This window comes from Dermochelys coriacea, chromosome 9 (genome assembly GCF_009764565.3).
Source record: "Dermochelys coriacea isolate rDerCor1 chromosome 9, rDerCor1.pri.v4, whole genome shotgun sequence".
NCBI classification, from domain to species: Eukaryota; Metazoa; Chordata; order Testudines; family Dermochelyidae; genus Dermochelys; species Dermochelys coriacea.
This window is the reverse complement of record NC_050076.1, coordinates 32,338,843-32,366,656: the sequence shown is the minus strand read 5'-3', so window position 1 is coordinate 32,366,656 and position 27,814 is coordinate 32,338,843. Positions and strand designations below refer to the sequence as shown.

Below are 27,814 nucleotides of genomic sequence, written 5' to 3'. Positions count from 1 at the left end.
AGTGATATTAATGCAAACTCACCCCAAACATAAAACAATATGCTGTGGATTTAGATAGTAGAGTCGGATACTAATGGACAACATAGAAGATATTTCGCAGTGTGCCAAGTTTTTCAGTTACAAAAAAGAGCTACTTAGTTGTGATTCTTGAGTACATCTTACTCCTCCCACTGAGCCCTTCACTGTCACATTGCTGTAAAAATATTACTGCCGATGTAGTGCTGTAGTGAAGACTTGTCCTTTGTCACTAAGGATGTAATCAACTTTTGTGATTAAAATAAGTGTTAAGACTGACAAAGACATTTAACATCTTGTAATTCTATCTTAAGTAGTAAAGAGAATGTTTGAGCATGAGAACGCAATTAAAGGTTGCATCGTAATGTATAAGCACGAAAGCAGAGTTACGGTTTACATTCAACTTTAACTTTTGTATTTCCTGACTGTGCCTTCAGAGGGCTTAGCCTTAATGTTTTTCAAGGTGGATTTTTTGTTTGTGATTCAGTCATTAGGAAACCTGAGACCAAAGATGATATGGATTGGAAATGATCTAAAATATAGGTGTCACAAACATTTCTTTGACAAACCATTCATTGTGTGGTGTTCTGAAATATTGGCTGATGTATCCTTTATTTTAGCCTTTGAAGAAGGGGGAGAAAGAAAAGAAAAAGAGCAATTTAGAACTCTTCAAAGAAGAACTAAAACAGTAAGTTTGACTGTGCATGGAATGCCATCATAAATTAGCAAAAATGGCACAAATGTTTGAATTTTCCCCTCTTACCGAGATCAAACCAGGGCTGAGATCATCACGTCAGGGTCTCAGACACTTGAGTGTTATGCCAACAAAGTGCATGGCATCCACTAGCCCTTTGTGGGGAGTCAGATTTCATTGTTAGTAGCCAAAGAGTTTGGTTCTTTTTAAGCATGCTGTCCTGCACTCTTAAGGCCCATGTGCCAAATGGATTACACTGAGTATGTGCAGACAGAGAAGCCAACAGGGTTTGTTGTCTTAAAACTTTCACAGCAGATAGATAACGCAAGGGGATAAGCAGTAAGCCTTTGAACTAACTTGCCAGCGTCAGTTTGAGTCCCAACATGGACAAACCTCTGGGAAATGTTGTAAGGGACAGAACGTCTAAAATGTTAAAATGTCTGTTGGATTTTTTTTAAAAAAATTTTGGGGGAATGTAATTTTTTTTTCCATTTAAAAAGACATGAATGCTTGCTAATGGGGAGGGGAGCATTTTTGGGGGTGGAGGAGTGGGAGGAATGGGGTGAGAAGGGCTTGGGGCTGCATCAGGAGGGGAGGGATAAATGGGGTTGGGTGGGAGTTCAGGTGGGGGGACACTGGGAAAGAATATGGGGGTAAGTTGCAAGTAGACTGGAATGTATGCGAATAGCCACAGATACAAAGTGGGAATCTGCAGTTTTGCTGGGCTCTAGTTCTGTGTTTCAGGGAATAGTAGAGTTGGGGGGATCTTTACTCACATGCTTAAAGTTACTGTAGCTGTCATTTAATAAAATTATAAAGTTCTTGGGAATCAGACCGTATCTGAGATTTCTCTCACTGGCTTTGTTAGCAACCACACACTCCAAACATTTCAAAGCATGACCATTATTCATTCCATTGCAAGAAAGTGCCGGAGTAAGAGAGAGACAACACTTTGGAATCACATAGCAATAGGGAGAACAGTGAACTGTGACTCAGAAGACCTGGGCGCTCTATTTGTTTTGTCACTGGACTGCTTGGGTGACTTTGGCCAAGTCACTTTGCCTTTCTGTGCCTCAGTTTCCCCATCACTATAAAGGGAAAAATGTTTTCCCCCTTGAGATCTAGTGATAGCGTATCTAAGAGTTAGATATAATTATCATTATGGGTCCACAGGTAATTAATCTGTCATTAACTGCACACCTGTGTGGTAATTACAGCTGCCTAAATGACTGCTAACTTCTACTAACAGTATTTCTCATGCTGTTAAAAACACTGGGAAATTAAATGGGGAAAAAGCCTTAGTTAACTCAGAGATCAGGATATCTGTCTATAAATTTGTTAGTCTCTAAGGTGCCACAAGTACTCCTTTTTGCGAATACAGACTAACACGGCTGCTACTCTGAAACCTGTCTATAGCTCGTGACTTTCCAGAGCGTCGAGTTCAGCAAAAATCAAACTAGTGAAAACTAGGAAACACAGAGTTAAGGTACAAGCCCGTGCAATCTTAACTCTGTCGTCTTTGAGCCATTTCCCAGTAAGTCCATAACACACACACTCATAGTCTGCCTTTTCCCTGTAAGGAACAGGAGTTTCCTATACTCTTGTACTTAGTCTACTCCACAGAAAGAACACCACATCTACTAGATTTTACAACTCCTTTTACTCCCCCTTCACCCTTGTGCACACAAATCCATCAAACACTTTGCTTTCACTTCATTCATCCCACAAACTACACCCATCTCTTGCCTAATTGCTGACAATCCCCAAGGGGACTACTGTTCCTCATTAGTGACACAACTCAGTGCTGAAAGGAGGCATACTGGATTTCTGAAGGTACATATTATACCTCTTTTCTTTGATCTCACACACAGGATTTGGGGAGAGTGGTCACATATACCCTCAAAATGCCACGGCCCCCCAGATAACCTCATATCACAATCACAACTCTTCTAAGATGTGCCAACTAATTGTTTCACCATTCAATATGGCTGCACCTACACAATGAATGCAGCTGGGGTTCATGCTGATGGCTATTGCCAACTCCAGGCGGCAGAGTTAAGGTTGTGTGGGTGTGTACCTTAACTCTGCACATCCTGTTTTCACAAGTTTGAGTTTTACTAAACTTGATGTTCTGGAAGGGCACAAGCTTTCGTTGGATAGCCTTAAATCTGGGATAACAGAGTCGTGTTTTTGTTTGTTTGTGCTTTTTTGCCATTTAATTTATGCTGGTGTTCTTGCTGCTACTACCACCTCTGGCTGAACTGGTCATAGCAGCAATGGTAAGTGTTTGCAAAAAAAAAAAAAAAAATAAAAATCCTGCTGTAAGACTCAACATTAATTGGAAGTTTCTCTGCTAAAATGATCAGCAAAACTGTTAACAGTGTTGATACTTAAACCTTTCTCTTTAGGGTTGAATCTGTCAGAGCTGTTTCAGTTTGTCTGATTGTGGCTTTTGAAACAGTGGACTATGGTCTTCCTACTTGGAAAGATATCCTTGTAACTAGAAAGGTTAGGAATGTAATTCAGTTTAAAATGAGACCTAAATTTTGCAAAAGGTAGTAAAAACACACAACTCTGTGGAGAACCTACATTCCACAATATGTCTGAAGTATTTTCAGGGACTAGCAATTAGTAATAGTCATTAAGAGTGCTTTTGCGGGTGACCCAGGATGACTACTTTTGGATCAGTTAGCTGCTCTTGCAGTTTAAAGGGTGAGCAGAGATCAGAGTTTGGATTGGATCAGCCAACCACCAACATTTTACTTCAATATCCAACTAGAAAAACTGGGATCAGGACATCCTCTGTTTTGCTAGATTGCTCTCAGTGCAGCTTCCATTCAAAAGAAGGGACTTCTTAGTGCCCAGAGCCCTGAGCTGAGCAGACATTAGTGCCCAGAGGCCCCAGCTGAGTTTGGAGCCTCATTGTGCTGTGTACTGTACAAACATGAGAACAGGTCATACACCAAAGATCTTACAATCTAAATTTAGACAAGACAGAGAAAAGGTAGGAGGGGAAAACAGGTACAGAGAAGTGAAGTGACTTGCCCAGAGACACATGGTAGGTCAGTGGCAGAGCAGGGTACAGAACCCAGGTCTCCTGATTTTTTTCAAACCATTGCCCTAGACCTTGATCTTGTAAATTGAACAACTTCTGGCACCTACAGGTGGCCCATCCAGGTTGGGGTAAAGGCAAGCTAGTGGGGTAAAATGGGGAAGATTACATTTACGACTATTTCAGTTGTCCCGTTTCTGTGGGACGTGGAAGTGGGCTAAGTGGAAAACTTTGACTGGCAACTAGCTACTTTTTACTGCCACTAACTTCATTTTAAAATGACTGCTAACAAAATATTGAAGAATCATATTTTAGAAGATACTATTTTAAAAATTATTTATTAGAAATATCTTGAATTGTAGATAATTGCTACCTGTATTAACTTTTTTGTAGAATTCAAGAGGAGCGTGATGAAAGGCATAAAACAAAAGGTAGATTAAGTCGTTTTGAACCACCTCAGTCAGATTCAGATGGCCAGCGACGTTCCAGTAAGTAAGCATTATTTTATTTTGTTTGTTTGTTTTTATAAAATGTATAGACTAAATGCACATAATCTCTTTTTATATAGTGGATGCTCCTTCAAGAAGAAACAGATCTTCTGGTGGTAATATAGATTCTTTTTTCATTTGTACCGTATTATGTCCCTTAAATTAATGCATTGGGTTATAATAATCTTCTCTTCATTTTAGTACTGGATGATTATGCACCAGGTTCACATGATGTTGGAGATCCAAGCACAACGAATTTGTACCTTGGAAACATTAATCCTCAGGTAATGTTGGATCTAGCCGTGTGACTAAGAACAGCAGTTACATTGGATCCAATTGAACTCTTTCAGGAGTTTGTTGTAGATTTTTATCTCAGTGAAATTTTGTTTTATGGTGGCTAATTATAGTTACAGACTATACACTTAAAAAGCATTATATATTAGTGAAAAATGTTATGGCACTATAGAGATCCAGGTTTAGACAGTCAAGTACTGAGAGTAGGGCATTCTCCAGGGATGCATTTCTGCTATAGAACTCCTTGCTGGAAAAGATCAAGCTGAGCTGAAGCATGATTGTGGTTGGGTCAAAATATGAGACATTCCTTTTCAAGAGAACCCTGCCCCTAGCATGGCACCCATAAGCAGCGCTACATGAAAACTCCCAAGCATCTACGTAATCTCCTGTTTTTTCAGAGAATTGAGAGAAATAATATCACAACACTTAGATACCAAGGTGATATAGGTGTCTTGGAAAAACCGTAACTAGATGTTCATTTTGGTTTCTTTTCCTGTAGATGAATGAAGAGATGTTATGTCAAGAATTTGGGCGCTTTGGACCATTAGCTAGTGTTAAAATTATGTGGCCAAGAACCGATGAGGAAAGAGCAAGAGAAAGGAACTGTGGTTTTGTTGCCTTTATGAACAGGAGAGATGCTGAACGAGCATTAAAGAATTTAAATGGTAAATGGGACTTTAAATTGTGTCTAGTCATAATTACCTTTTGGGGGAGGCTTGAAGTATAAGTTTGGGAGACATATCTTAGAATTAAGTTCTTTCAGAATCAAATAATGGAAAATATTGTGTCTCATAGAAAAGGTGGAAGCTTACCATATTTTTATTTCATTTTTACTTGCTAGTGCAGTTTGAATTGCCATTTTAAAAAATAAATGACTTAAGTCTTATAATGGCTTCCTTTCGTCTGAGAGTGAAAATAGTCTTTTTCCAGAGGGTATGAAAGATACTACCATATTATAAATTATTATTTTTGTGAGGGGTGGGAGGGATACTACTATATTATAAATAGTTAAAACGGTTAACAGTTAATTGGTTATTTTTGGTAAATTGTTAAAGCTGTGAATTGAAGCCACGTCTATACTTAAAACTTGTGCTGGTATAGTAATATTGATTAGGGATGTGATATTTTTACATCATTTTTATATTTGCCAAAATCTTATTGTAGATGCAGACATACTTGCAAAAAAGTGTTTTGACGGTGTAGCTTATTTCATTTGGGGAAATGGTATAACTATGCCAGTGAAAGCACACTCTTGCTGATACTAGCTGTGTTTACCCTAGGGGCATGTCTACTCTAGTGAACATAGAGTGGCACAACTGTACTGATCCAGGTGCGCTGCTGTAAGATTGCTCATGTCTCCACTCTATGCCGATGGGAGAGAGCTCTCCCGTGGACATAGTAAAACCGCCTAAACGAGAGGCAGTATCTAGTTGGCAGGAGAGCGTCAGCTGTGCACATGAGCGCTTATGCTGGCGAAACTTATGTAGCTCAGCTTTTTTTTTTTTTTTTTTTTTTCCACACTCTTGGCAACATAAGTTTTGCTGACATAAGGGGTAGTGCATAGAATCATAGAATCATAGAATATCAGGGTTGGAAGGGACCCCAGAAGGTCATCTAGTCCAACCCCCTGCTCAAAGCAGGACCAAGTCCCAGTTAAATCATCCTAGCCAGGGCTTTGTCAAGCCTGACCTTAAAAACCTCTAAGGAAGGAGATTCTACCACCTCCCTAGGTAACGCATTCCAGTGTTTCACCACCCTCTTAGTGAAAAAGTTTTTCCTAATATCCAATCTAAACCTCCCCCATTGCAACTTGAGACCATTACTCCTCGTTCTGTCATCTGCTACCATTGAGAACAGTCTAGAGCCATCCTCTTTGAAACCCCCTTTCAGGTAGTTGAAAGCAGCTATCAAATCCCCCCTCATTCTTCTCTTCTGCAGACTAAACAATCCCAGCTCCCTCAGCCTCTCCTCATAAGTCATGTGCTCTAGACCCCTAATCATTTTTGTTGCCCTTCGCTGTACTCTTTCCAATTTATCCACATCCTTCTTGTAGTGTGGGGCCCAAAACTGGACACAGTACTCCAGATGAGGCCTCACCAGTGTCGAATAGAGGGGAACGATCACGTCCCTCGATCTGCTCGCTATGCCCCTACTTATACATCCCAAAATGCCATTGGCCTTCTTGGCAACAAGGGCACACTGCTGACTCATATCCAGCTTCTCGTCCACTGTCACCCCTAGGTCCTTTTCCGCAGAACTGCTGCCGAGCCATTCGGTCCCTAGTCTGTAGCGGTGCATTGGATTCTTCCATCCTAAGTGCAGGACCCTGCACTTATCCTTATTGAACCTCATTAGATTTCTTTTGGCCCAGTCCTCCAATTTGTCTAGGTCCTTCTGTATCCTATCCCTCCCCTCCAGCGTATCTACCACTCCTCCCAGTTTAGTATCATCCGCAAATTTGCTGAGAGTGCAATCCACACCATCCTCCAGATCATTTATGAAGATATTGAACAAAACGGGCCCCAGGACCGACCCCTGGGGCACTCCACTTGACACCGGCTGCCAACTAGACATGGAGCCATTGATCACTACCCGTTGAGCCCGACAATCTAGCCAGCTTTCTACCCACCTTATAGTGCATTCATCCGGCCCATACTTCCTTAACTTGCTGACAAGAATGCTGTGGGAGACCGTGTCAAAAGCTTTGCTAAAGTCAAGAAACCATACATCCACTGCTTTCCCTTCATCCACAGAACCAGTAATCTCATCATAAAAGGCGATTAGATTAGTCAGGCATGACCTTCCCTTGGTGAATCCATGCTGACTGTTCCTGATCACTTTCCTCTCCTCTAAGTGCTTCAGGATTGATTCTTTGAGGACCTGCTCCATGATTTTTCCAGGGACTGAGGTGAGGCTGACTGGCCTGTAGTTCCCAGGATCCTCCTTCTTCCCTTTTTTAAAGATGGGCACTACATTAGCCTTTTTCCAGTCATCCGGGACTTCCCCCGTTCGCCACGAGTTTTCAAAGATAATGGCCAAGGGCTCTGCAATCACAGCCGCCAATTCCTTCAGCACTCTCGGATGCAATTCGTCCGGCCCCATGGACTTGTGCACGTCCAGCTTTTCTAAATAGTCCCTAACCACCTCTATCTCTACAGAGGGCTGGCCATCTCTTCCCCATTTTGTGATGCCCAGCACAGCAGTCTGGGAGCTGACCTTGTTAGTGAAAACAGAGGCAAAAAAAGCATTGAGTACATTAGCTTTTTCCACATCCTCTGTCACTAGCTTGCCTCCCTCATTCAGTAAGGGGCCCACACTTTCCTTGGCTTTCTTCTTGTTGCCAACATACCTGAAGAAACCCTTCTTGTTACTCTTGACATCTCTTGCTAGCTGCAGCTCCAGGTGCGATTTGGCCCTCCTGATATCTTTCCTACATGCCCGAGCAATATTTTTATACTCTTCCCTGGTCATATGTCCAACCTTCCACTTCTTGTAAGCTTCTTTTTTATGTTTAAGATCCGCTAGGATTTCACCATTAAGCCAAGCTGGTCGCCTGCCATATTTACTATTCTTTCGATTCATCGGGATGGTTTGTCCCTGTAACCTCAACAGGGATTCCTTGAAATACAGCCAGCTCTCCTGGACTCCCTTCCCTTTCATGTTAGTCCCCCAGGGGATCCTGGCCATCTGTTCCCTGAGGGAGTCAGTCTGCTTTCCTGAAGTCCAGGGTCCGTATCCTGCTGCTTACCTTTCTTCCCTGCGTCAGGATCCTGAACTCAACCAACTCATGGTCACTGCCTCCCAGATTCCCATCCACTTTTGCTTCCCCCACTAATTCTACCCGGTTTGTGAGCAGCAGGTCAAGAAAAGCGCTCCCCCTAGTTGGCTCCCCTAGCACTTGCACCAGGAAATTGTCCCCTACGCTTTCCAAAAACTTCCTGGATTGTCTATGCACCGCTGTATTGCTCTCCCAGCAGATATCAGGAAAATTAAAGTCACCCATGAGAATCAGGGCATGCGATCTAGTAGCTTCCGTGAGTTGCCGGAAGAAAGCCTCATCCACCTCATCCCCCTGGTCCGGTGGTCTATAGCAGACTCCCACCATGACATCACTCTTGTTGCACACACTTCTAAACTTAATCCAGAGACACTCAGGTTTTTCCACAGTTTCGTACCGGAGCTCTGAGCAGTCATACTGCTCCCTTACATACAGTGCTACTCCCCCACCTTTTCTGCCCTGCCTGTCCTTCCTGAACAGTTTATAACCATCCATGACTGTACTCCAGTCATGTGAGTTATCCCACCAAGTCTCTGTTATTCCAATCACGTCATAATTCCTTGACATCACCAGGACCTCCAGTTCTCCCTGCTTGTTTCCAAGGCTTTGTGCATTTGTATATAAGCACTTGAGATAACCTGTTGATCGCCCCTCATTCCCAGTATGAGGCAGGAGCCCTCCCCTCACAGACATTCCTGCCTGTGCTTCCTCCCGGTATCCCGCTTTCCCACTTACCTCAGGGCTTTGGTCTCCTTCCCCCGGTGAACCTAGTTTAAAGCCCTCCTCACTAGGTTAGCCAGCCTGCTGGCAAAGATGTTCTTCCCTCTCTTCGTAAGATGGAGCCCGTCTCTGCCCAGCACTCCTCCTTCATGGAACACCATCCCATGGTCAAAGAATCCAAAGCCTTCTCTCCGACACCACCTGCGTAGCCATTCGTTGACCTCCACGATTCGACGGTCCCTACCCAGGCCTTTTCCTTCCACGGGGAGGATGGACGAGAACACCACTTGCGCCTCCAACTCCTTTATCCTTCTTCCCAGAGCCACGTAGTCCGCAGTGATCCGCTCAAGGTCATTCTTGGCAGTATCATTGGTGCCCACGTGGAGAAGCAGGAAGGGGTAGCGATCCGAGGGCTTGATGAGTCTCGGCAGTCTCTCCGTCACATCACGAATCTTAGCCCCTGGCAAGCAGCAGACTTCTCGGTTTTCCCGGTCAGGGCGGCAGATAGATGACTCAGTCCCCCGGAGGAGAGAGTCCCCGACCACCACCACCCGCCTTCTCCTCTTGGGAGTGGTGGTCGTGGAACCCCCAACCTCAGGACATCGCATCTCATGCCTCCCAACCAGCGGAGTCTCCTTCTGCTTTCTCCCCCCAGACCTATCATCTGGTCCACTCTCCGCATTGGTACCTGTGGAGAGAACATGAAAGCGGTTAGTTACCTGTGTCTGTGTTACTGGAACCCGGACATTCCGCTTACCTCTTCTGGAGGTCACATGTTGCCAAGCTTCTTCACTGGCCTCTTGGCTCCTCTGTGCAACCTGCTCTATATCTTTAGAGCTTTGTGCCCCTAGAAGGCTATCCTGAGTTTGGTCCAGAAAATCCTCAGTCTCTCGTATACAACGCAGGGTCGTTACCTGTTGCTCCAGACCTTCAATCTTCTCTTCCAATATGGAGACCAGCTTGCACTTTGTACAGACAAAGTCGCTTCTGTCCTGTGGAAGAAAGACAAACATGGCACATCCAGTGCAGGTCACAACAGCTGAACCCCCCCCTTCCATATCACCTACCTACTATGAGCTTCCTCAGAGACGTTGGCAAGATGTAAGCCTCACTGGGCTCACTCCAGGCGAACTCCCAGGCAAACTCCTGCTGTGAGCTGCTCTGCTGTCCCCGCTGCTCAGCTGGTTCGCGAGGCTCTGGCTATTTTTAAACAGCCAGGCTTCCCTGACGCAAACACACAGACACCCTAATGCCCGCCCCCTGCAGGCTAGCAGCCAATCAGACACTCACTCAGGCTCTCTCCCTGCCCTCCCAGCAAACACACGCTCGGATACTTCCTCAGCAAGCAAACACACACACTCGGATACTTACCAGTCCCAGGCAAACTCCTGCTGTGAGCTGCTCTGCTGTCCCCGCTGCTCAGCTGGTTCGCTGCCGCTCAGCTGGTTCGCGAGGCTCTGACTATTTTTAAACAGCCAGGCTTCCCTGACGCAAACACACAGACACCCTAATGCCCGCCCCCTGCAGGCTAGCAGCCAATCAGACACTCACTCAGGCTCTCTCCCTGCCCTCCCAGCAAACACACGCTCGTGCAGACATGGCCTAGGTTACTAGTATGGTACCTCTGTATTGGCAAATCTTTTTTAGTGTAGACTGGGCCTAAATAACTTTGTACAGACTATTTTATAGCTCATCAATTTTATTTGAGTATTAGAATCAATTGAATTTAACACAGTGATCATAAAGTTTTAGACTTGATGCATAAAACTTGTGCTGTAATACTGGCAAGGGATAAAGAGAAGAATCTGACAAGTGAAGATACAACATAAACCTTGAAAGAAAAGTACTTATTAAAGTACTGCTTTTACGTAAGGGGATGAGGGGAAAGGCTTTCTCTCCAGCCTACATTTCCATTTTTGTTGTTGCCAGTGAGCATAGTATGATGAATACATTTTTTTCTTGGATTAAGGAAGATATGACCAGCTGTAGAATGGCTAGCGGTGGTTGGTTCAATTTTGCTACTATGACTGCTAGGGATTGCTTTGAAGTTGAAAGTTCCCAGAGGGCATTCTGGCAGAGTTTTTTGGATAATAAAGAGAGATCATGCTCCAAAAGTGCATTTAAAATTCGAGTGTACAATTTTGATTTGCACTCATTAAAATGTATGTTTCTGAATAAAACTTCAGATTTTTTTTAATATGGTAGTTATTTATTCTCCAGTTTGGATAACTATTTAACAATTTTTATTGTCCTTGTTTTTTATATACTTCCTGTTGTGTAATGAGAGCTTCTTACCTTCCCTGTATCCTACATTAATGCCATCTTTGGCCTCCCTTAAGGAGTAGCTTGTTTAATACTCATTTCAGAACTTCCATATGGAGAAACCTAGTATTTGGAAAGCTAATATTTGCTGAAGCTTTACCATTCTGACAACATTTAGGGTTTAAATATAGTATGCTGACTATGTTTCATTCTGTTTTACATGGATTGTGGAACAACATTCAACTGTGGATCAGCCAAAATGATTGGCAGCTGTGGTCAGACATGGTGAAATGTCATAGTATAGACCAGGGCTTGGAATGTTCAGCTTCAGTATATATGCAAAGAACCTATGATTTCTCTGGGTCTTGTTGGTTCTTTAAAAATTACGTGCACTGTACTCTCCTGAAGGCATGCTTTGAAACCCTCCAAAAAGAAGTATGTAGTGGGCTTTCATTTTGGTATGAGGTAACCTGCAGTCTTGGTATAATCTTATCATACAGTGTAAACGAAAACAGATTAACCTTAGTATAGGCAGGCACAGGCCCAAAAGCCGTAATGAAACATTGCAAACAGTGGCACAGCTTTGATGTAGCTTTCAGTTTTATCAACTATAACCTTTCACTTTTGCAGGCAAGATGATTATGTCCTTTGAAATGAAGCTAGGTTGGGGCAAAGCTGTACCGATTCCACCACACCCAATATACATTCCACCTTCCATGATGGAACATACCCTCCCACCACCTCCATCAGGACTGCCTTTTAACGCTCAGCCTAGAGAGAGATTGAAGAACCCTAATGCTCCCATGTTACCACCACCAAAAAACAAGGAGGATTTTGAGAAGGTAACTTAAAAATGTACCCTGGGCCATATCTAATTTAAAAATATTAAATCTATGGTAGTCTTTTTCAGTGGCTTTATAGAATTGCATTGTTCAGTCTGTTTCAGGTGGCCCTTAGCTACACAATCTGAGCTGTTCCCTGCCTTAGCCCAAGGGACCTTTATCCCTGAGGCATTGTCTGAGTACATTAGGGCATGGTATTGGGCCTTGTCTTATTTTCATTACTCTTTTAAATCTGGCCATCATTTTCCCCCTCCAAGCTCCCTGGGTTTTTTTCTCCTACGTCCCCCCCTTTTGTAAGCTGCCAAATTTGCAGTATCTAAATTATTTCCTTTAAAGCAAATGCTACATTTGAATTCAGATAGCTTATTTTTTGCACTAGAATGAGCTCATAAAATAGTTCTTCTGTCTAGATGGCTGCCAGTAAGTTCAGATATTGAGTCAGTATTTGAGGATAGTTCTGGAGTCAGAATATTTTCAGAGGTTTTTAGAACATTAGTTATGACAGTAAAAATGAAGGGTAAGTATTTTTTTTTAAACACAAACCAATTTGATTTACATTTGTAAGAATTTGTTGATTCTTTATTGAATGACACTTAAATGATAGGGTTATTTTTTAAAAGGCTTGGGAACAGAGTAGCAAAAATCAGGATGAGCCAGGTCAAATAGTTGAGAATTGTTTCATAAATCAAAACTCCTTAATTATTCTCAGTGTAGTACTTATTCAGTGCATTGATGTGCATTCCGACAGGAATGTTCTAATACTTTGCAATTAGTGAACTTTTGTGATTCACTGAACACAACCATCTGCTTTTTATGTAATTGCTTAGTTATAACTTTCCAGCAGTGATTGCCTGCAAATCTTGTGATAGATGTGTAGTATTTTCAATGCATATGTATATTTTTGCTTGTTACTTGTTAACAATACTCACATATTCTATGTTTATTATCTGATGTGACTTCATATACAGACTCTGTCGCAAGCCATAGTCAAAGTGGTTATCCCAACAGAAAGGTACATGTTTTTCTTTATTATTACTGATCTAAATATAGAAAATATCCCCTTCGGAATTTTAAAGAAAAATTGTGATGTTGAGGAAAAGGTAATGGCTTGACTGAGCAATGGTTCTTTCATACTACTTATAATGGAAATTCATTTGTTTTACAGTCTATATTTCACATTTAATATTTACCTCAGCAGTTTTTGTTTGGTGGAGAAGAACAGAATTATGATTCTCAGCAGCCCGAGTTGAATACAAGGGTGTAGTTTGTGTAATTTCATCAGAGAACATTAGTCTGAGAAGTATTTAAGATTAGTGATAATTTTGTAGGTCTTGCCATTAACACCTGAATACTTTAGGTCTGTAACATTTCTGAATCTAATGTAGTACTGATTTCTTTTCTGAATTATGAACATATAACTCAGAACGCTGGTTCAGTTGACCCTATTAACTGAGCTTTAAGTTACCCTTTTTTAAAATTTTAGACACAGCAGTCAGCTAGATATGTAATCAGGTGGAAAAGGGTGTTCTGTAATGCAAGGAGTATGTATTTATTTTTGGCCTCACATTAGTGTAGCAGTAGAGGCACTGATGTAGGTATACCCTTGCTCAGTTAAGCTAAAACCTTTTCCCAAACATAGGAACACAACACTGGTTTAAAAAGTAAATAGCACAAAAGAATACCAAATTCTCTTTGACATTGGCCTTGGTGAGCAACACCAGCTGAACTGTCTGCGGCAGCGGGGGACCAGGAAAACATCATGGGATGGATTGGGAAAGTATACAGTTTTTGACCAGACATTGGTACGATCGGCTCCAATAAATGTGGTTTTATTGTAACTGAAAGACATTTTTTGTTGGCCAACTTACGATAATTGACATTTTTAAATAATGCACTTTAAACTATCATCCTTTTGTACTACACTGTTTTTATTGTCATAAAATAGCCCCTATTTTTTTGTATAAAGGCTTTTGTAAAAATAGTTTAAGGCAGTAGTATAAACATATTTCACAGTATACTCAAATGCAGTGGTAATTTTGCTAAATTTCAGGGTGGTGCAAGTTTTGAACAGTGATGTGGGAAAATTATAGTGGCCAGCAGGAATTTGCCTGTAAAATCAGAAATTAGAAAGATTTATTGGTTAGTAAAACAAGTATTAAACTAGGATTGTGTGTAGTGCAACTAGCTTTCAGAGAAAACTCTGCTCCCATTTTATGTATTGCAGCATTTTGAAAGCTCACATGGTGAGGAGTATTCATTAGATATTAACTGAACTGTATTAGAAAATAACTTTAAATTCAACATTTTTTAGTTTCCTGTTGGTAACTTGATTGAAGTGACATTAGTGGTGCCAGTAGTGGGAAAATACTATACAATGTCCCTATTGTGCAAACATTTAATTTATGTGATTGACTTCAGTGGGACTACTCACATGATTACAGATAATGTGTAAATATCTGCAAGATTGGGGCCTAAGATTGTAAAGCCAGTTTCCTTCCTGTTCATTTGAACAATATTTAATATTGCATGTATTCTAAACACTGAAGATTTTCTGTTTGTATTTTCATTGTTTTGCAAGAGAAACTGGTTTTAAAGTATTGGATTCTCACTGTAGATATTAGAAGTGATATGACCTTTTCAGACGTGTGATGTGCTAAATCTTTTTTCATATTCAGTCTTGCAGTTAGGACTGGATATCTTTCTAAAAATATTCTCTTGTTCAATCGCAAGTTAATGGAGTTGATGATGGAGTTGCTGGGTAAACTTCCATGGCTGTGTTATGCAGGAAGTTGGTTTAGATGATCATAGTGATCCCTTCTGGCCTTAAAAAAAAAAAAAAAATCTGTGATTTTTATCAGCATCAGGAGGCTGGAAAGTCTAATTGTAATTTTACACTGATATTTTCAAATACAGTTAGTTTGCACGTTGTGAAACATTCTTGCTACTTGAACTTTCAGAACACTGCACTGAATAAAATGGCTTGCAGAATTATGTTGAGTATGTTTTCTGCAGGATGTTTCCAAGCTTGTCGAATGTATTAGTATGCAAAAAAACCCCTGAGTTCTAGGTAGGGCTTAATTAAAGTACTACTTTCGGTCTTTTGTGTGATATATGAAGGGAAAGTGGTCCTAGTAATAATTAATACATAATTCAGACCATTTGCCAACTTCTAAAGCTATAGGGGCAGATTTTATTTCTTTAGTCTTCAATTTTTTTTTTCATTCCATTCTTTAGTTTTGTGGAAAAAAATTGTCCGCTTAAAAACTTTACATCTGTGAGAGCTTTGAACTATTAAGACGGTAAAAAAATAAAATAGTCATCACCTAGTAATCATATTAAGCACTTTGGTACATGGAGACACAAATGAAGTAATTCTGTATCTTCTTTTATGAACAGTTACCAAATTTTAAACGTAACACTTTGAGTTATAACCTATTTGGGGGTCACTGAAAGGGAAATATACATACAATGTTCAAAGAGCCAATATCCTTTTGTTTTGCTTTAAATAACTCGTATGGGGTAAAAACACAAACCAGCTAAAAGTAAAGCTGCATTTGTTTTGCTTGCACCATATCTGAAATACTTACATCGTGAAGCCTTTCATTGATATGTGTAGGCTATGACCTATATTTGAAAACTTAGGGCCCTGTTTCAAAATGTAAACCAATTTGCATCCTACTTTAATAGTGGTTTAGCCAACAGAAGGTCACTGTTAAATAGTAAATATTTTCTGATTGAAAATCAGTTTCTACCAGATTGCAGGAGTTGTTTTACCAGTCTTTAAGCGGGCCTAAATTTTCAAATTTAAAAAATATTTTCAGATTTTCATCTGACTGATTCATCTAACTGAATGTCTAAGGCTGTTGTGTGGAGCAACATGGGATCTAGCAATCTGTATAGATTTTGGAATTGTAATTTGTCTCATTGAGTTTGGGTTGCTATAAAATGGATGAAACATCAAATGTATGTCTTGATAAATGATGTACAGGGTTGTTTTAATGGCATACATCTTAAACTTTGACCAAAAGGATGTTGGCTCCTTAATGGCCTAATTTTAATAAAATCTCCACCTGGTTTGTGTCAGGAAAGCTGATGCACAATTTTGCACACCCAGATATTTCTTTCTTTTGTATGTCTTTAGCTTGAAAGCTGGATGGAGTTTCTATTAAATAGGTTAAAATGATAACTTGTATTAATTTTGAGTACTGCAAGCAAACAGTAGACACAGTCTACAGAATACTGACTAAGTTTTTAAATGCATCTGTACATTTTAGATTTAATATATCAGCACTAGTTCAGGGATCACTTTTTGTTGATTTAGATCACTTTTTGGTGTTCAGTTGCCCTTTTTTATAGCTAAGATAGTTATGTTAGCTTTGACTAAGGCAAAGGTTAGTTTTGACTAAGGCAGAAGATGACTGTGCGCTAAGTTGTTGACGTTTAGGAATAAGAGCTTCACTTAGAAAATGCACGCTCCACCTTTATCAGGCATCATTTCATTTAGCACGGTTGCTCCACGTTACCTTATTTTTATACTATTTTTTTAACAGTACAGCAAAATAATCTCCTGCACACAGTTATAGTATCTTAGGTGGAGTGTAGTTTTGTATAGCGTTAGGTCTGAATCCATTTTTCTTTAACTGTGTTGTTGTTGTAGGAATTTGCTCGCATTGATACATCGAATGATAGAGTTTGTGGTACGTGAAGGGCCTATGTTTGAAGCCATGATCATGAACCGAGAAATCAACAATCCAATGTTCAGGTGCTTATTTTTGTTTAATTTGTATTAACAGTTAATTTAATAATTGTTTCAGTTATTGCTAGTAATTATCTTTTTTAAAATATTGTAGTGGGAGATGCTTTCTGGGTGGATATCTTGAATGTAAATAAGTTAAAATTTTGGAAATGAGTGAGTTTTACTAATTGTTCACGTATCCTGAGTCAGGATGAAAAGCCAAAACTTCAAAATTTTTTGTGAAATGAAATTTCCTCCCCCCCAAAAAAATTTCTAAACAAAATAGTTTCAAAATGAAAAATTGAAGATTTTTGTTAAATAACAAAACATTCAGTTTTGGCATTTTCAACATGATTTTTTTCTAACTTTTTAAAAATGAAATGTCAGTGCAATTTAGAGAAATTCTGGTTTGTCAAAAGGGTGTTTTCCAATGGTAAACTGTTTTGGTGAGCTCTAATGCTCATGCCATTGGTGAAGTCAAAACCTTACTGATGATCTACAATAAAATTATCTTTCAAATGACATGTGACTCCTAGTAGTCTGAAGAGTTCAATGTCATTGATAATAGTAGAGTACAAAATGCATATTTTACACAACGTGATACGTGAATGCCAGACTTCGGTAAAAGTTAGGAGTCTTTCTATTAACTTTGAGCAGGAATTGGATAAGATCTGTGGTTGAAATTCAGAATTTCTGTCTTAAGAAACTCTGACATTTTGAAATTTCCTTTTGTCCTGAATCTGAATGGAACTTCAAAATTTATGAAAAACTGCAATTCAAAAAATCAAAACCACCTTACCTTAATTTCAATGTTTGAAGTGTTTCATGTCAACTTTGTTTTAACTTTCATCTTAATTTATGCTGTTATATTATAAAATTCTAAACAAAGCACTTTGGCCTGCCACAATATTCCCACAGAATGTTTAGATTTTGTCAATGCAGCATTTTGAAGTGGAAAACTGTTCAGTTGAAAAACTTTTGACCAGTTCTAGTCCCTCATGTACAACTTGAGTAACTTGAACTATATTCTACAGAGTACCTCTACAATTTCTAGTGTAGTCTTAGGGGCTATAGTAGCCCTTCAAGCTGATATCTCCCCCTTGCAGTGGGACAAGCCACTTAATTTTTGTAGGTCCAGTAGCTGTGCTACCAAAATCCTACTCAGTCCTGGGGCTCAGGGAACTCTAATGGAGTTTTGCTTTTCATCATGCCGCTTGTGTGTGTCTCCATGTGTTGGTTCTCCAAAGCTGCTCTCACTGTGCAGGGGCAGCACTCTACTTCTGCTGCTCTTGATCGCTCTGTGGCCAGAGTGGGATGAGGGGAAGGAGTTGCATATTGATGCCTTTCATTTCTTTAAATAGTATTTCCTTTGAATTGTGTTTGATGTATACTTGCAATGACATGCTTTACTTTTTGTTTCTCCCCGCTTTGGCTTAGGTTTTTGTTTGAAAACCAAACTCCAGCCCATGTATATTACAGATGGAAGCTTTATTCAATTTTACAGGCAAGTAATATGTTGGTGATAATTCACAGTGTTGCACATAATAAAGTACAGGAACCCTGTGAAATATTATTGCTCTTTTTAGGGAGATGCTCCAACCAAGTGGAGGACAGAAGATTTTCGTATGTTCAAAAATGGATCATTTTGGAGGCCACCACCATTAAATCCATACCTGCATGGGATGTCAGAAGAGCAAGAAACTGAAGCGTTTGTAGAGGAACCTAACAAGAAGGGTGCACTTAAGGAGGAGTAAGAATTTAAAAGATCTAGTATTTTCAATTAAGTCATTGTAATGTCTTACCTGCTAATTTGTTTTTTTTAAAGTAGTATGATATGCCATCCCAGGCACCCTACTTTGTTTTACCATAATGTTAGGAGTTTGGAACTCTTAGAACTATTGTTATGTTTTTAGTACACTTCATGGATTTTTAGTGTGATTAACTCCTAGTCACCTTTTGCTTTTGACTTAGATTGTGTTGAGTTGGCTTGCCCTGGCTTGTTTAATTGCTTGAGAAGTGCTCAGACTGTTTATGTCAGTGTAGCCCCCTATTTATGGGGGTTGGAAGGATGATGTCAAAGTATTTGTTGGTTTCTTATCTACATCTGTTGGTGGGTGAATACAATTCCAGAGTCTGGGCTGGAGAAAATAAATGAGCAGGTAAACATTGCCTGCTTTTGGATGTCTGAAAAGAGTTAAATGTAAATGTTGTTGTCCCTGTTAGATCAAATTCTGGTGATAAGGTGATTGATCTTGACCTTATTCTAATCTGATAGACTTTTAATAATTTTATATCCACTGATTTTGTTGACTGGAAATTTAAAATATGAAATAGCTACTAATTGCAGAGAGAAACTTAGTTCACAGGGCAATATAAAGTTCTGTTCTTCCATTTGCTGTAACTGCGATGACATGTTAACAACAGTAGTGCACAAACTGTTATGTTACAAAAAGAACTTTGTGGCTAAACTTACTGAAAACAGACAGGTTAACTTCAACTCAATTCAAAATAGAAGCTGGAAAATTAAATTATTCTCCCTACAGTCTTGTCTTCCATTTGACAAACAAATTCTAAGACTATTGTACACAAAAGAGAGTTCACAATAAGTGTATTCTTGCATATACCTTTTTGTATCCAAACCCTCTTAAAATATTGAAAATCACAGGCCTGATACTCCTCTCATATAGACATAAATTAGGAATAACTTTACTGAAGTCCATGTAATTGAATCACTTGTTACACTATTATGAGAGGAAAATAGGGTCTAACATTTCTCTCCTTATAAACGTCTTCTATTTTGCCAACCTTTTTTCCCCATATGTTGCTAAAAGCCAATGTGTGGACTTCTATTCCATTATTTGTTCTTTCTTTTCACCAACATAATTATTTTGTAGTGATAATCAAGGTGGGCCATTTCCAGAAGTTGACAAGAACGTGAGGAACGGGACGTGAGGGGGAAAAACTAAACATGGGGAAATAGTTTTACTTTGTTTAATGACACATCCACTTCCAGTCTTTAGTCAAGCCTAATTTAATGGTGTCCAGTTTGCAAATTAATTCCAATTCAGCAGTCTCTCATTGGAGTCTGTTTTTGAAGTTTTTTTATTGTAATATTGCGACTTTGACATCTGTAATCGAGTGATCAGAGAGATTGAAATGTTCTCCGACTGATTTTTTGAATGTTATGATTCGTGATGTCAGATTTGTGTCCATTTATTCTTTTACGTAGAGACTGTCTGGTTTGGCCAAGGTACGTGGCAGAGGGGCATTGCTGGCACATGATGGCATATATCACATTGGTAGATTGACTCAGTCTGAACGAGCCTCTGATAGTGTGGCTGATGTGATTAGGCCCTATGGTGGTGTCCCCTGAATAGATATGTGGACGCAGTTGGCATCGGGCTTTGTTGCAAGGATGGCTCCTGGGTTAGTGTTTTTGTTGTGTGGTGTGTGGTTGCTGGTGAATATTTGCTTCAGGTTGGGGGGCTTTCTTTAAGCAAGGACTGGCCTGTCTCCCAAGATCTGTGAGAGTGAGGGATCGTCTTTAAGGATAGGTTGTAGATCCTTGATGATGCGCTGGAGAGGTTTTAGTTGGGGGCTGAAAGTGATGACTAGTGGCGTTTTGTTATTTTCTTTGTTGGGCCTGTCCTGTAGTAGGTAACCCAGAAGTAATAGCTCACCTTACCTGCTCACTCTCGTTACAGTGTGTATGGTAACAACCATTGTTTCATGTTCTCTGTGTATATAAAATCTCCCTATTGTATTTTCCACTGCATGCATCCGATGAAGTGAGCTGTAGTTCACGAAAGCTTATGCTCAAATAAATTTGTTAGTCTGTAAGGTGCCACAAGTACTCCTTTTTCTTTTTGTAATATGTATAGCTTTGAAAATAGGGTACAACTTGGCATAGACTAGAGGAGAGTTTTCAGTAGCTTTTGGTCTGTTTTAGTGCCTAGTTTGTCTTTAAATTTAATGTTTAGGAGGTTTTCATCTTAATGAATATGTATACCTTAATCACTGAAAACATATAACAGATTATAATATAAAGGTTACTTTGGCCCTAAACAAGTTGGTCTCACTACAAGCTTAATTAGAAATTTATAGGCAAAGTGCTGTTAAATTTATATGAAAATGTGAAAAACTGTGAAATTTTAGGCAGAGAGACAAATTAGAGGAAATCCTGCGTGGATTAACGCCTCGTAAGAATGATATTGGCGATGCAATGGTTTTCTGTCTTAATAATGCTGAAGCTGCTGAAGAAATTGTAGACTGCATTACTGAGTCATTGTCCATTCTGAAGACTCCTCTTCCTAAAAAGGTATGAAGAATTTTTTTAATTTTACTATGTATAATTAGGGGACCTTTCTCTATAATGGGTGCATGCAGTTAAAAGTATTGTTCCCCATATTTAAAATGATACTGAGTTTCTGTATTAAAACCAGAGTTTGAAGGTGGTTTTTCATTCTTCTGAAAAGGGCCGTTTTGTTCAAGCAAATTCTTATTCTTTCTTTGCCTAATATTTTTCCATTCAAAACTTTTCACACTTTCCATTCCTTTTAAATTAGCCTTGTGTACGGGGGGGCACAGACAGATGGGAGGTTGCCTTTTCACTGTCTGAATAGAATATTGTGAGTTTTCATAAATATGAAAAACAAATCAGAATTCTAATCTTTACCTGATACGATTATACAGCAAATATATGTACTTAAGTTCTGATGACTGTTCTTGCTGAAAATGGATAAAAACGTAGGAAAGGAAAGCTGGCATCAAGCTAGTTTAATTTAATTTAAAATAGACAAAAGTCTCTTGAATTTGCATGTCTTGTATTATCCTAAGATATCACAGTATTATCACAGCATAATTTAAATTTTAAAAAGTTGGTCTTAATTTGGATGCTCTTCGTTGTAGATTGCAAGATTATATTTGGTGTCAGATGTGTTATACAACTCTTCAGCTAAAGTTGCCAATGCCTCATATTATAGAAAATTGTAAGTATCAAGTTTCTTACATTCTTTATAGAAATAAAGGAATGTAATCATAGCTTTAAAAGTACATGCATCTAGTTTTTCCCTCTGGATAAAAGGGGCAGTGCAATATTGTATTGTAAATACGACATGATAAACCTTACTTCATTGGTGTGGGTATCATTATCGCACGCCCTCATAGTATATAGCATGCTTTTAAAATATGTGGTAAGTGTGCCCTTTTTGCTTTGTTTTTTTTCTCTCATGACCATCTTTTCATTTATGCACATGGTTTTCATTGGCTTGAATTTTAGAAGTGACCTTAAGATCTCAGTACCCATTTGCAACAGTTAGGCTGCTGCCTAGAACAACAATTTTCTGTTGTTTTTTCCTTCCATTCCCTTCACAGTTTTCCTCACCTAGCTTCTTAGTTTTCATTTTACTCTTGTTACCCTTTTGTAGCCTAATTTGTATCAGTGGATCAAATAGTAGCAGGGATTAGAATGATAGGAACAGCTGCTCCTTTGTGACATAGTTTATCACCTCAGTTTCTTATTTTGTGGTCAGTTGCACTGAATTTACTGCCAAATGTGCTGAACTTTTGGAGTGAAAGAGACAATGTCAACTTGAAATCAAATTCATTTAAAAAATATGAGTTGTTAGGTGTTTCAGATATATCTGTCCCTAAGTTTCTGTGCTGAATTTTATTGTTTTACAATCACGTTTCTTCTCTCTCATGTTGCTGTGTAAAAGACCCATATAAACAAGGAGAAGCATATTGTACAAGGAAATCTTGAAACTGACTATGTATGAAATCCTGTCAAACGCACAAAGAATACAACTGAAAGAATATAGAAATATTTTTTCCTTCATTCAGTGATGTTCCGTTGTTAGCTCCCTTTCTCTCTCTGCTCCTTCTTCCGCCTCCCCCGCCCACCATTTCTGCAATTAGAGTCATGCGGGTGGTCCCTCACACCAATGTGGAGCCCCATTATAGAATTGGGGCTGTTGATGTTATTTGTAATAATAGTATAGCAAGTAAATCTAGCAGACAGAAGTGTCCTTTAAATGTTGACTTTGTCATTTGAAAATCTGGAAGATAGCTATAGCACAGAATCTAAACTCAGAATATTCCAAGCACTGTAAGAGGCACAGTATAGAACTTGCAACCATGGAGAGGGAGCAAGCCTTTGTACCCTTTTGCTCCTGGGTTTCTTTGGAGCCTTGTTAAAGTTATGGCAGCCTTCCAGGCTGCAGCACTGTTTGGACTCCCCAAAAGGTTGCAGCCCTCCACTCAGCATGCCCCTGTGTCAGGCCTTATAAGAGAGGCTTATTTCTGTCTTCCACGGTGTCTTCACAGAGGGACTGTTTCCTGCCTGGATACAGTGCTTTTATGCCACTTCATCCCTACTACACAGTGTAAAGGGTTTGAAGAACTGATGAGTATCTCCCCATATAATTCCACCATTCACTGAAGCAAATTTCACATATGGTAACTGTATTTGGTTTATAGTTCAGTTCATGGCTACGAATCCTCATGATGAAACCACAGTGTTTTAAAGGAATAGGTTCCAGATGCATGCAGTAGGAATTAGATTACAATCCTCATGTTACACTGTTTAATTTAAGAAATGTGTTTAATTCCAGTTTTGAAACAAAATTATGTCAGATATTTTCTGATCTCAATGCTACCTACCGTACAATACAAGGCCATCTACAGTCTGAAAATTTCAAGGTATGTGCATTATTGTTTATATGACATATTGAAAACGTGAATTAGTAATGTACTTCGGCACAAGAGAATGTGTTCATAAACAAAAGTTGATTTAAAACCCTAAACTTCCAAATTAAGGATAGTACCATTTTGAACATGCAGAGTTCCATTTCTGTCTCTTCTATCATAGAAGAATTTGAATTTGTGTTCAAACTGTGTCCTTATACAAATGTTACTTTAAAAATGCTTAGAAGAAGAAAAACAGCTTTTCTATTAGAAGGTTTTTGCTGAAGAGTAAAAATCAATATAAATGAAGAAAATACGACTACTAATAGATTAAATATGTAATTAAGTATATAGTCATGGAATTGGGAAAGAAATGTAGCATTTGAGAATGGATTTGTTCTGGGAGGGTCGCTTTTTAGTTTTGTATTAGACAATGTACGTTTCAGTGTAAGAAATCTTAATGTGAGAAGAAATTACCGGACGCAGAATACACAATCTTATTTTCACCCTTTTTTTTTGTTAGTGGTTGATGATTAGACTTTATAAAACCTTAACAGAGAATGGTCATTTGCTACTTTTAAACTAAATTTGTTTCTAATTTCTATGTGCAGAAAACATACAGTATTTTTGTTGAAAATTGATTATATGCCAAATGCATGTTTTAAAACTTGTATAGTTTTATAGTGCTGTGCTCTAAACTTCTGATAATTTTAAAATACTTCTTATTACAAAGTGCTAGCATTTTTCTATTTTTAGCAACGGGTAATGACATGCTTCAGAGCATGGGAAGACTGGGCGATTTATCCAGAACCGTTTTTGATCAAACTGCAGAATATTTTCTTGGGGCTTGTAAATATTATAGAAGAAAAAGAAATAGAGGTAAGTGCTTGGCTTAACTAATGCTAAACCTTGATGATGATGCAATGGGGCGAAGCAACCAGAAAAAATTGCAAGGATTATTTTGGCACCCCTGATTGAGTGAGTGTTGCTGCTGTTTATGACAGGTTTGAAATTTATGAATTTTGATAAACTTGAGGTGTCTGTTGGCTGCTCAGGTGGCAGCTAAGAGAACTTCTTTCCATCTGTGCCCTGAAAGCTAAATGTGAACAGTTTCTTTCAGATATGGATGTTGCTACCATAATTCATGCCTTTGTCACTTTCAGACTAGATTACTATAAATCAGTATATCATGGGATTACATCCTGAAACTATTTGGAAACTGACGCTAGTGCAGAATGTGACAGGCCATTTACTTTGTACTCTAAGTACTTGGTAGAGCTGACTTGTGAATTTCCAGGTGGAATGTAAGGTGTTGGTATTAACCTTTTAAAGTCTCTCTTCCTCCGACATAGTATCACAGTTGGAATTAGTGGAGCTACTTGAGCTGGAAGTATCTCAGTTTAAATGAGGGAACTGTTGATATGTCCTTATGCAGGATTGCCTCTGCAGTTTGCTTACCCCTGCCCTGGTCTATCAGAGCCAGGAATTGCTTTTGTTTTTTTCCAGGAGAGGAAGTCTGAAGGATGTCTGTGTGAGGTGCCTGGATGTATAATTTCAGTGGGATGCACTGTAGACTCCTAGTTGTTAGAACTCCCAGAGCATGGGATGGGTCCTTACTGATGTTTTTATAATTTAAATATATATATATATATGTGCGCTAAATGAGGAAGATCAAATCACTTAGGGCTAGTAAACAAATACAGGGTTAGAACAAGTCTTTGCATTGCAGCAGTGCCAAAATATAGTATACAAGAGATGGTAGCTGAAATATAAATGGAAAGTAGGGTTGTTCTTATTGTATTGTGAATGCTAACAATAGAATCAAGAAAACATACAAGCCTGAAGGAAAGTGTTTGCTTGTGCTTACTCTATTAGAAAGATTATTTAGGAATGGTTAATTATGTGAATATTGCTTTGTGTTGCTACCAAGGAGGGAGACTATTTGCCAGTAGCTCAGTTTAAAGTCTTTCAGGGAATCTTTCACATATCTGAAGTCAGGTGCACAGCTGTGTGTCCTTCAGTAAATTAATGCATTTGCCTCATGAGCCAAACCTGTACTTTTTGTGTGTGTTTCATCATCCTTTCCTTTGGATATGGCTTTGCAGAACTCCTAAGTAATGTGTGGACAAATTCCAGCTTCCTAGTTTTGTATGAGATAATTTAGTCACTTCTGTTGAAATTACACAGAAGATTAAGGAGCAAATATTAGTTTAGAATAATGCGCTAATATATGTGCTACCAGGAACACTTTGTTGTTTTCTATTTAAGATGTATTTGAAGCTTTAACTTAAAAAAAAAAAAATCCAGAAAGTAAGTAAATGTTACCTGAAATGAATTAGAGAAATTAAAGTAAACAATTTAGATCACTCATTGGGCAGCCCCTAGCTGAAGGAATTTAAGTATTTACCATAAATATATTTGCCTACAGGAAGTACCAGATGATCTTGATGGAGCTCCCATTGAGGAAGAGCTTGATGGTGCACCACTGGAAGATGTAGATGGAATTCCTATTGATGCTGCTCCGATAGATGATCTTGATGGAATCCCTATTAAATCACTTGATGATGATCTTGACGGTGTACCTTGTAAGTTCAACTTGTAATTTGGAATTCTAGGTTTCCTGATATAATGTACTTAATGCTGATATAGGAGCGTGACTTGAAGAAGTTAATAGCCTCGTTCCTCATTGTAGACTTGAATTTCAAAATGAAGTGCACCTAAACATTGAGCAGCAACAAGGAATAAGACAGAGTATTTAACAAATAGAATGTTGAGTTGATGAGTGACTATTTTTAATCTTATGATGACAACAAAATTAATTTATAATTTGTTGTTTTTAGATTGTAATCTCTTGGGGCAGGGACCATGACTCCCTAAATGTTTGTGCAAAGCCTACTGTGGTTGGGCCCCAATCCTGATCCTTTTGGGTCTTAATAGTGATACAAATAATAAGTAAGATGGCACAAGGCACTTAAATATTTTATTACACTGCAAATGCCCTAATAAAATTCAGAGTTTAAGATCTACTGAGAGAACTTTGGACAATAATTTTCTTAATATTTTTTTCTCAACAGTGGATACTTCTGAAGAGTCTAAAAAGAATGAGCCCATATTCAAAGTTGCCCCTTCAAAATGGGAAGCAGTGGATGAAGCAGAATTGGAAGCTCAGGGTTAGTTTAAAAAAATGTTTAAAATTGAGGCACTTTTGTAAGTAAATTGGAAATTTAATGTTTTACTTGTCACTTAGCTGCTTTTCATGAACACTTGTAAGCAAGCTATCTAAAACAATTAATGTAGTTTAAACACCTTCAGTGATGATCTCTTCCTTCAGTTATAACTTTCTGTGAAGTAAATTGAGCTTTGTTCTGCATGTTTCTCATACTTTAGTAACATGTCAACTTTAAAAATCTTCCAGTGCCTAACAAATAAATATTGGAAAACATTTAGTGATATACTACATTCCCATTCCCAACTCTTTATTCTAAGGATAACATTTTTTAAAAATACCCAGAGTTCCATTTTCAAAAATAATGTAAGTAGTTGGGCTCCTAAGTCCCATTGATTGCTATTGAGATTTAGACTTATAAGTACCTATATCACTTTTGTAAATGGGACTTAAACTTCTGAAAGTTACTCAGGTGCTTTTGAAAATTTTACCCTAAGTGTGCTGTGTGTTGTCATTAAATAATAAATCAGAAAAATATTTAACTATTCTGATGAAGTGCAGTTTTGAGTAAAGATGTAATTCATTTCAATGAAGAGGGGATATTTGTAATAAACACTGGATGCTACAGAGTTGTACATTTTGCATTTTTTAATTTTTACATATGACTGTCAAATTTCAGATGAAGTAATTTTTGTTTATTTTTTCTTCCAGCTGTTACAACTTCTAAATGGGAGTTGTTTGACCAGCATGAAGAATCAGAAGAGGAAGAAAATCAAAAGTAAGGTTCTAAATGTTTCTAGTTTACCCATGTAGGCTTCTTAAAGTTAAGGGCTGCCTTATTGAAGTCTATGGCAAAACTCTTGTTGACTTCAGTTGGGCCAGGATTTTCATCCAAGCTGATGTAATAACTACCTTGGCGTAAGATTACAAATTATAAACCCTATTCGGGAATTTTTTGAAATTCAGATAATTTTGATAAATTATTATCCTTCTGATTTAAGAATTCCCCAGTGCATTTGTATATACAGTAGTTCATTAGGTTACATCATTCCATATAACAGTAACGTGTAACTGGCAAACTAAC

The 27,814-nt window shown here is 38.7% G+C and overlaps 1 protein-coding gene across 12 annotated transcripts in view; it reads left to right on the top strand.

Moving 5' to 3' along the window:
• The window catches only part of LOC119860945 (U2 snRNP associated SURP domain containing), a 75,120-nt gene that overhangs the window by 32,427 nt on the left and 14,879 nt on the right, over positions 1-27,814 (top strand). For 7 of the 12 annotated variants that reach the window (XM_038415158.2, XM_038415156.2, XM_043492866.1 and 4 more), the window contains 17 exons: positions 636-703; positions 4,155-4,249; positions 4,330-4,365; positions 4,451-4,533; positions 5,043-5,208; positions 11,934-12,145; positions 13,114-13,157; positions 16,803-16,907; positions 18,318-18,384; positions 18,467-18,630; positions 21,036-21,198; positions 21,789-21,868; positions 23,492-23,579; positions 24,321-24,443; positions 25,993-26,149; positions 26,639-26,734; positions 27,442-27,508. In XM_038415158.2, coding sequence (XP_038271086.1) covers positions 636-703; positions 4,155-4,249; positions 4,330-4,365; positions 4,451-4,533; positions 5,043-5,208; positions 11,934-12,145; positions 13,114-13,157; positions 16,803-16,907; positions 18,318-18,384; positions 18,467-18,630; positions 21,036-21,198; positions 21,789-21,868; positions 23,492-23,579; positions 24,321-24,443; positions 25,993-26,149; positions 26,639-26,734; positions 27,442-27,508 — 1,814 coding nt within the window. Of the gene's footprint in view, positions 1-635; positions 704-4,154; positions 4,250-4,329; positions 4,366-4,450; positions 4,534-5,042; positions 5,209-11,933; positions 12,146-13,113; positions 13,158-16,802; positions 16,908-18,317; positions 18,385-18,466; positions 18,631-21,035; positions 21,199-21,788; positions 21,869-23,491; positions 23,580-24,320; positions 24,444-25,992; positions 26,150-26,638; positions 26,735-27,441; positions 27,509-27,814 lie in introns of those variants that run through there. The other 5 variants (XM_038415159.2, XM_043492867.1, XM_043492865.1 and 2 more) reach the window with 2 other exon arrangements.